At 40.5% G+C, this 10,485-nt stretch overlaps 1 protein-coding gene across 1 annotated transcript; it reads left to right on the top strand.

Moving 5' to 3' along the window:
* Positions 1–206: 206 nt before the first annotated feature.
* On the top strand, positions 207–3,354 carry LOC117473306 (coiled-coil domain-containing protein 106-like). The gene is made up of 2 exons (XM_034118835.1): positions 207–297; positions 2,869–3,354. Exons 1-2 carry the CDS (start codon positions 207–209, stop codon positions 3,183–3,185), a joined length of 408 nt encoding a protein of 135 aa, XP_033974726.1. The 3' UTR covers positions 3,186–3,354.
* Positions 3,355–10,485: the final 7,131 nt, after the last annotated feature.

Raw genomic sequence — 10,485 nt, 5'->3', positions numbered from 1 at the left:
CACGATTCAAACCAATAGTTTTGATGTTTTGAATCAGGTATTTCATCTTACTTGTTAAATTGACAAAGCACAGCTTCTGTATCTTCACTGATATACAATTAAAATATTAAAACCGTAATAAAGTGTTAATGCGCTGCAAATCGGGATCCGGCTGGAGCACTACGCAAGACACGCCCCTTCATAGCATTCACGTGCTACGATTGGCCATGAGCCTGTCACGTGCATCTCGGCTGAAAATGGACATGAGGAGAAGCAAACGAAAGAAGATGGAGTCCCGCAAGCGTTTGTTGTCAGAATGTAAGTATGAATTGAAATTTCTTTTTTATTTGAAAAATTAGTAACACTGCTTCGCGAAATCATCTCAATTGACACATGTATTACACTTTTTGTTCTGTGCTATCTGATTTGAGGTTGCTAGCTAAACCACGAGGACCCACCGTGACACAGTTGTTACATAATAATAATAATAATACATTACATTTATAAAGCCCCTTCCTGGAGCTCAAAGCGCTTACATGACATTTAAATGTTCTGTAAAGTTCCTTATACAGCTTTAGACTTGTTTTTATCTCATAAAGTCCTTAAGTGACACACCCTGAACAGTCTGGTGGGTCATGTGCTGGGCTAACACATGTGACAGAACTAGCTACATTTCAGAGGCTTGTTTTTGGTTGCTAAAGGTACAAATCAAGCCATTTAAGAATTAAAATGCTTACATAACATGTCCTTTGTTACATTTAACCTGTTAACATTTCTTGATCAAATTGATATGAAACAAATTAGATAAAAATCGCTGTGACACTGATGTCACATCGGGACATTAACCTTACACTTTCACAGTAAATCTGGAGTAACACATATGTCACAATTAGAAATATGATTATGATCTGCTCAGTTAATTTAGCTGATCCAATTATATTTAGTTAATATATTCTTTATTCTTCAATTCAAAGAATGTTCAAACAAATTTAAATCAAAAAATCCTCCTCATTCATTAAGTTATAAATAAGAGTTACTTTACCATTAAAGTTCAATGTGACATTGTCAGAAATGTGGTCCATTTAGTCTAAATTATGTTCCCCTTAATTTACACCCAAAAGTAGAAATGGGTCTGGGTTCTTATGGGTTAAATTAGTTAAATTGTTAAATAAGTAAATGACATTAGGGCGCTAGAAACGAGAGTATTTTATTTTAACACAGCATTGTTTTTTGCGTTCAAAATTAAAACAGGCTAACCTTTTAACGCTGATTTGGGTGACTTGTGTAATTCGTGGAGAACCGAAGAGTTTTCGTTTTGGGGGCGTGGGGGGTCCGACTCACAGACTGACGGACAACGGAACGCCGCTCCAGCACTTCAAATATTGCAGTACCCATAAGGATGCCTTATACATGCCGCAGTTTTTGCGTGGCTGTGTCTTTAGTTGTAAGCCCATTGGCGATCTGTTGTTATTAGCATCTGGTTAGCTAGCTAGCTATAAAGAGCTTTTTCTACAACCAGGTGGAAGAGAGCTCTCTCCTGACAGACTGAGAGGCTCAAATAACCTCAGCTCAGTGAGGTTAAGGCACACCTTGATATGATCATTATAGTTATATAAAAAAAAGAGACTAAATGAAAAACAGGTATAAAATACTTTGACAGTAACAAAAACGTTTTTTAAAATAACAAGAATACAGTTTAAAAGGGGAGTGATTTGTAAAATATCCATAAAGAAAAAGAGAAATCTGCTTACAGGTCTGTTTCATATGGGTGTGCACCAGATTGATGCATTTAACTTCAACATTTAAAAACAAATTTGCACACATCTTGTGTCCATATCTTTCTGTTTTGGTGGTCATGCCACAACCGTGTATGCATGCATGCGCGAGTCATGGTAAAATATCTGGATTAAGAGGTTGCTTTTTCTTTGCACAGCATGAAAGAAAGGCGAAATGAATGGGCTGTGATTTTAGTATTTTTAAGCAGAAATTGAGTTCAATAATTTGTACGGCCCTTGGAGAAAGTTGTAAAAATTGAAATGGCCCTTGAGAGAAAAAAGTTCCCCACCCCTGATCTAAATAATAATAAAAACCCTTGATTTGTAACTTAACATCTCTGTCTCCTATTGATCAGAGTATATTATAAAGAATAGCCAGTTAATTGAAGCATTATAGCGCAGGCCTTTGTCAGATGGTATATTACGCTGTTTTTTCTGTTTCGAATAGTTCTCTCTTTTTTCACCATACGTGTGTTTGCATCCCTGAATATAAGTAGGCCTATAATGTTAAACAGAACATGCCGTGATGTCGCTCTGTTCAGAGTGAGACCAGTGTTTCCAAACAACTCCATCTCTGTTGGTCTCTGCACGCTTACATTAACCTGCAGTGTCAGATTTTTCAAAAAAAACAGGGAGAGCAGCTTCTCCAAACTGTTCCATTTAAAGGCTGCTGAGACATGAGGATGCCAGGCTAAAACTTGGCAATATTGATGCGTTATAAATTAGAAACGGAGCAATCTCGATATAGCGTTAAATCCACATTGTGGATCGTCTTATCAGTTATCTCTATTAAACATGATTGGATAAAAGTAGAGCTGATTGCCCAAACCTAACTTCTGTATATAAAGGTACACACCCCAAACACAATAACTAACATTTAAACATTATTTTGAGCAAAGCTACACGACTAGTAATACCTTTACACTACACCAATTCATTACACAATTTTGTATGTAAGGATTACACTACCACTATATAACACTAGTACAAGAATATTATCAATACTAATAAACCCATATCCAAACTGATTTCTGCACTACAGACATCATTAGGATAGGCAACAACAAAGTACTGTTGTTAAATAGTTAAATATTTGTATTTTTTTCTGTTTCAGTCCTGACCCCAGAAGACGCCATAACCCGCTACAAGCGTGTTCTTGAGGCGGTGAACAAGGGCAACAATAAAACGGCGGCTTACAGAGCGGTAGGAGTGGACCGCAAAACCATTGCCGACACTGCAGGAATTGCAGAACTGCATGCTGTGAACCCGGGCATCTTCCAAGATATCCGGGGAACACTGAAGAAGGGGGAAACCCTTCTCCGTTTCTCTGAGATGTGTAAGTCTGCCATAAAGGACCAACATTTAGAGGGGAAGGTCCAGGACTTAAAGACAAATGGAGGACTATTATCCATTAATCCAAAGGGGAAGTGAGGAAGGAATGGATGTTTTTTTGCTTTGCACTTGTTTTTATTTTTTTTTTATAAAAAGTCGTTTTTATTTACATTTTTTTTTTTTTTAAGTTCATCCTTGTTTCAATAAAAATGTAAAACTTCAGTGGCTGTAGATCCGTCATTGTCATCAACAGTGTTTGTTTGTTTGTTTGTTTGTTTGTTAGTTAAACTGCTTAACTAATGGTAAGATAATGGTGAGGTAATCATTAGTTAATGGGTAACTACTGTTTTAGTAATGGTAAAGTAAGCATTAGGTAATGGGTAACTACTGTTTTTGATGCATTACTTTACTTGAGGGGACACATACTGCTTAAGGAATGGTAAAGTAAGCATTAGGTAATGGGTAACTACTGTTTTTGATGCATTACTTTACTTGAGGGGACACATACTGCTTAAGGAATGGTAAAGTAAGCATTAGGTAATGGGTAACTACTGTTTTTGATGCATTACTTTACTTGAGGGGACACATACTGCTTAATGAATGGTAAAGTAAGCATTAGGTAATGGGTAACTACTGTTTTTGATGCATTACTTTACTTGAGGGGACACATACTGCTTAATGAATGGTAAAGTAAGCATTAGGTAATGGGTAACTACTGTTTGTGATGCATTACTTTACTTGAGGGGACACATACTGCTTAATGAATGGTAAAGTAAGCATTAGGTAATGGGTAACTACTGTTTTTGATGCATTACTTTACTTGAGGGGACACATACTGCTTAATGAATGGTAAAGTAAGCATTAGGTAATGGGTAACTACTGTTTTAGTAACGGTAAGGTAATCATTAGGTAATGGGTAACTACTGTTTTTGTTTGCGTTCCTTGAGTTTACCGTACCCAAACGGCCTAAGTCAGGGGTTCCCAACCCCCGGTCCGCGGACCGGTACCGGGCCGCAGAGGTGTTACTGCCGGGCCGCGAAATAGCTGTGAGTTTATCGTAATATTTGCAGAATTATAAATATATAAAAATATTTTATCATAATATTTTTTCAAAAAGTGTTTAATTTTCGCACCTATGCCACCAGTCATATTATTTCATCCAGTAGCTAGTTAATCTTTCACCAGAAAACCGTTGAAAATGGCTTTTATGATGAGGGATTCGGCGGCTCAGCCTTATAAGGTCTCCTCTCGTGCGCACGAGCTTGTTACCGGTGCGCCAAGTAGGAAGAGGAGCGCACAGGAGACAACCGTTTGATTGCAGACTGTTATGTTTATGTGGGGAAATGGTGGTGCATACATTATTTGAGATATATTTCAAACTCGGACTTCATTTTAAGGACATGTCGGCCAGGGGTGTAGAGCTATTTGTTTAAGCACCGGATTGGCAAAACAGAAGAGTAAACCAGTCTGCCTTGATCTATGAATTAATGTCCGGGACTCTCACGATCTGCTGCCCGCAGCTGCTTTATAGAAGGAAACCCTCCTTCACTTCTTAAAACGGCTGCAGCATCCGGAGGCAGCGGGACGTATACTCCGCTTCTGAGAAGTGCAGCACCAGTATGACTGTGTTTAACTTCATCAGAACAGCTTAAGAGTGACTGCAGGCTGCTACGTGTTAACCACACACACCTATACACACACATCTACACACATCGAACTGCCCGATTACTCCCCCTTTTATTAGTTTTATGAAGGAGATGTCCAGTCAGTCACCAAGGCGCATGATGTGTGTGTGTATGTGCTCTGCTCAGCTCAGCTCTGTGTGTTCGGTGTGTTTGTGTCTGTCCGACACCGGCATTTGTTTTCAAATGTTTATGAACAGTAATTTACACACATATGGCTAACTCCATATATGCGGCTGTTCCCAAAATAAATTAGTTTAATCTTAATCTCGATGTAGTGCTAATGCTGTCGGAGTGCACCGGAACGAACGACACTATCATAATATCTTCTGAAAACAAATGCCAGTGTTCATAATGCGGCTTCTCCTCGTTTTCCCAGCATTCACTGGATTATCCGTAAATCATACAAACAAAACCAAAACGTTAATTTATCTGTTTTCCCGTTTTGGTTTAAAAACTGAATAACGTCGGTTTTTTGGTTTTCCGAAAAACCAAAAAATGACACCGGTTCTTTTTTAAACTTTGTTAATATGTTTTGGATGCATATTGTTCTAGTATTTGTTCAGGCTGTTACATACAATTAGCCTCTGTTGCTACCTGCTGGTGGTGAGTAAATATTAAAATCAGTTAAAATTGACAACCGGTCCGCGATTTTTTTTTAATGTATCTGCCGGTCCTTGGCACAATAAAGGTTGGGAACCCCTGGCCTAAGTAATGGTAAGGTAAATAATGATGACTTAAGCAGTAAAACGACAGTCGGATCCACCTCCACCAGTTGATCGAGTGGATGGTATCAGTACTACAAGTAAAAAATAATATATATATATATATATATCTTTTTTTTAAATTAATTACGTTGTTTATAAATTAATCTGAGGGCCGCAAAAAGAGGAGGTGGGGGCCGCCATTTGCCCATCCCTGCTGTAGATCAATGAGTTACAGGAGTCAAGGCGGGAGGAAATGAAGGTAGAATAAGTCGTGCAGCGGGGGGAGGATGTAGATCAGGGGTACTCAAATACAAATCTTAAAGGTCCAAAAAAATGTTTCAATAAGACAAAGGTCCGTTTATTACGGTCATTCAAACTTTTAAACAATTGCAACAAGATTCTTAACACGAGTTTGCAAAAACAAAAATAATCTGTATAAAGCAGTTTTCATTGTTATTGTGTCTGTGCTTGTGTTTTGTTTCAATGCTGAGTACAGCCAAACTTGACAGTCTCTTCTCTGTCATTGTAGACCGCAAATACCTCATTCCTTCAGTACTTGGGTCCGAATCATAGGTCCGAATGCTTCTCGCTTTGCGCCGTACCGTTCAAATGAAATCAGGGCCGGGGGAGGGGTTACAAGACGTGCGTCTTGTGCTGCATTCACTTGCACTCGGACATTAGAGACTTTCTCTCATAAATGTCCGATGAGCCACAACTTTTCTTTCAAAACAAAGCTGCCAACTGGGGTGGCAGCTGGGGTGGCAAGGCCTATTTTTAGGGTGGCAGTTGCCACCCCATGCCACCCCGGTAGGTGAAACTAGGCTACTAGCTACAGTACAGATGCAACTAGATGAGCTGTTAACTCTCGCTCTGACTTTTCTTTTTTAAACACACACGCATATTTCCCACCAGCATTCCGCGAAGACCCGCCCTACTGTGCCTCTGATTCGCAGACTGTTGGTGGGGGGGAAAAACGCTGACGGGATGCTGAATGTGATTGGACCAATGCGTTGACAGACACACACAGACAGTGGAACAGTCGTACATGCAGAGCGCTGTTTGCAGTGGACATAGCGGAGAATTTTGACTCGTCGTTGCGTTGTGGCGATGTCTCACAGATAATACAGATAATACATATGAAAAGTATAATTTGCTCAGAGTCCAGAGACAGTTGTGGTTCGGTCCGGATCCGGACCAGAGTCCGGACTTTGAGGATGCCTGATGTAGATGATGAAGAGGATGGGGCTGAGTACTGATCCCTGGGGAACGCCTTGGGTGACTGAGGCCGTGGCAGAGGAGTGGTTGTGGAGGGAGATGAGGGATCGGTCTTATCAGTCTGATTATCTGAATTCTTTACCTCCGAAAATATTTGATGTCTCTCAAATTGATATATTTTAACGCAGCGTCCACACGGCGGCGTGCGTTGAAGCTTGCCGGTGGGTGTGTCTGAAGCTTGGGGGTTAACGCGACCAACAACCAACCGCCCCGGACATACAAAGCAAAAAAGCCCGCTTCTCCACTATGGCCAAAATGGATGCTGGTTTGGTAGCAAGGGTGGCTTTGGTTTATGCAATGTATGCAATGTATCGCAGGAGGCGACATGGTGTGCGTTGCTGTTGGGTACATTCAATAATTAAAAAATGTCAGCAATGGGGGGAATACCACGTTCTGGTCCAAAAGCTCCGTCTGGATGACGTACTGTTTCAGCAGTACTTCAAGATGAGCAAAGACCATTTCGACGAGTTGCTCGGCAAAGTGGGTCCACTGATTACAAAGGCGGACACCAGTATGCGTTTGTCAATCGGACCCGCCGAGCGACTCGCCATCTGCCTACGGTAAGTTTTGTGTATTTCTACTTCTTTAATCTGACTCTGTATAGAAAGAGAGAGAATGCATGCCATGGATGAATGATGAATGAAGTCTGTGATTTAGTTCAGATGGATAACATTAATTAAGATAGCTAGGTAAACACAGTCTTGCTCCCCTGTGTACATGGCATATGTGTGGGAAAGACAATACAAAGGTGTGTGTGTGTGTGTGTGTGTGTGGTGTGTGTGTGTGTGTGTGTGTGTGTGTGTGTGTGTGTGTGTGTGTGTGTGTGTGTGTGTGTGTGTGTGTGTGTGTGTGTGTGTGTGTGTGTGTGTGTGGGGTCTGTGTGTGTGTGGGGGGTCTGTGTGTGTGGGGGGGGGTCTGCAATTGTGTTTTTTTTAAATGTCATGTATATTACTTTTTTCTCAGGTACCTGGCAACCGGTGACTCATATAAGCAGTGCTTGAATTGGAATAAAAAAGATGCCAGTACTCTAAATCAGCAACTGTTTCAAGTCAATTTATTTATACAGCCCAAAAACAAGTATTTGGCTCAAAGTCATAAGGCGCGTTGACACCAGAGTACTTTGGAGTACTTTTCCCACAATAGTTCATCAGAACTACGATATATTTGCGTTCACACCAAAAAGCCCCAGGAACTAAAGTAGTTCAAATTAGTTCGTCCGACCTGCTTTTCAGTCCCTGCTAGAGAGCAGGGACTGTTGTGGGAGAAAATAGTTTGTACGTCTGATTGGCTGTGCGGAATGCAAACCACGCCCGTTTGACTCTGAATTTTTTTTTGTAAGCGGCCATTGTATTTGCTCGCTTCGGGCAGCGCACCCGAAGAGATTACTTTTGTGAAAGCAGTTATTATAGCAACACTAAATAAATCATCGGAGCGGTGGAGTGATGAGGATGTGTCGGCGCTTCTGGCGATTTACTCGGAGGACGCGAAGCGCCGCATTCAGAAGCTTCTACTGAATGCAGTTTCCGTGGCTCAGCAAAGTTAGCAGACCTGGCAAAGTCATGTCGGGACGACTACGAAGGTAAAATAAAATACAGGCACTGCACTGTTTTAATCTGCACAATACTGGTCTTAGATGTACTTCTATTTGCTCAGTAGATCGAGCTAGCCATGCTAGAACTTGTTATCATAGGTCCAAGCTGGCTAACAACATCTAGCTAGCTAGCTATTCTCAGCCGTAACCGCTATGAACATGTTTTGACTTGTGAATAAGTGTGCAATGTTCTGTAATTTGCTTCACTAACTCATGGCACTAATCGTGTGTTTCAGGCGAGGTGTTTCTCTCAGGATTAGAAACTAGTTTTCCCCTCCGGGATAAAACGAAAATATAACGTTAGCAATTAGCATGCTACAGTAGCTGGACATAATGCTACCTCTAACAATTGTAGTTGCTATAATTTCAAGTCATTTGCAACATTCATTCTACATGTTAATGGTAAAAGCTTAAACAGTTGATTACCTGCATGCCACAAAGACTGGTGTTCTAAAAATTTTGCACATTTAAGTAGAAATGTAATTGAAATTCTATTTATTTTTCCTTTTTTTTATTGATTGTTATAATTGTACTCAGCCATGTTATGTTAGATGTCAATCCACTTACACTGTAACTACTCTGGCCTTGAAAGAAGGTTACACATCTAACTGATGTCCACTAATCCCTATAAAACAAAGTTCAAGCATACATTAAGCACAAAACAATAAATAAGGGCACTTTGATATTTATTTTTTATTTGATATTATTTGATCCTATCTTATACTTTACACCTGCATTTTGTACACTGTCCCTGCCTGCACCATGTTCAATGTTGGACAATGTTGTCTCGTTGTTGCGATTAAACTGATCTTGTCATATTTCACCTTAGGAAAGTGGGCACGCGATGACAGTTTCCTTGACACCATCATGGCGATGGACCGCCGTGCCATGGTCAGCAAGGAGAATGAGGACCTGCGTGCCAAGGAGATGCACGACGAACGGCTGCTGCATTCACACAAGGCCCAGGAATCGAGGTGGAGCAACAAAATACCTTTCAGGCTGGGCTTCTGGCAGTGCTAAGCGAGCTGATTAAATCCAACAGGCCTTCAATACAAAAATTAAGAAAAACTTGTCGTTGTTGATAAACTGTACAATGACTTGTTGGGAGGCGTGTGGTGCAGTGGTCTGGTGCGTTGGTGTTCGGATCAGGGGAGCACAGGTTCAAACCCCACCGCAGTCAGGATGTCGTTGTGTCCCTGGGCAAGACACTTCACCCCAAATTGCCTACACCTGGGACAGTTAATTTTGTATTATTGTGATTATATATATATGCCACTGTTATTAATACTGACACCTAACTTTGCACTAAGGTGTGTCTGCTGCTGAGCCTACCTATTGTTATTATATATATATATATTGCCACTGTTATTATATATATATATATTGCCACTGTTATTATATTGTTTTGATACTACTGACACTTATTGATCTGCTGCTGATAAATAAAAGAGAACCTATATGCACGGCACTAGCATCATGACTGTCTTTGTTTAAACCAGCAGCAGTGCAGCGTGAAGTAAACAGATATGGTTCTAAACTGTATTGAAGTAAACATGTATTATTTTGAATTGTATTTTAGTGAACATGTATTGTTTTAACTGTTTTAAGTAATCACATATATAGATATTGTATTCTCACTTACAACTCACTGACCCAGAGATCCTGTTACACACACATACACCTCCTTCCACCAGCACACACACACATATTCTTTTCAAGGTTCTTTCTGGGCATCATTATATCTGCACAATGTTTAGTTGTCTGAGAAAGAATAGTTTATGTGAAATATTCCATGGGAAAGTAAGGGAGTGAATATAGGTGCAGAGATAAGATTGACTCTGCCCTTGTGAACTTCAGAATCTCACGTTCTGATCAGAAGAAAACATACTTTTTCTCAGAACTCTGATTCGCTGTATTGGACCCGACCAGAAGTGAATCCAACCAGTAAAAACACCTGGGGGAGTGAGCAGCTCACACAGCTCCTCCCCACGGACTCTCTGATTCGCTTCGGAGTAAAATGGGAAGGAAGAAGTCAACACATCTCCGCCCCAAAATATGAATATGAATACTGTTGTTTTTGCATGTAAAATGCTTCCTGTTTGCTGACTGGCTGGTCCCGATACCTGTATCGCACCGCAGTAGAA

Source organism: Trematomus bernacchii, unplaced genomic scaffold (assembly GCF_902827165.1).
Source record: "Trematomus bernacchii unplaced genomic scaffold, fTreBer1.1, whole genome shotgun sequence".
NCBI classification, from domain to species: Eukaryota; Metazoa; Chordata; class Actinopteri; order Perciformes; family Nototheniidae; genus Trematomus; species Trematomus bernacchii.
The sequence above is the reverse complement of the archived record's forward strand: the minus strand, read 5'-3'. Positions and strand labels throughout refer to the sequence as shown.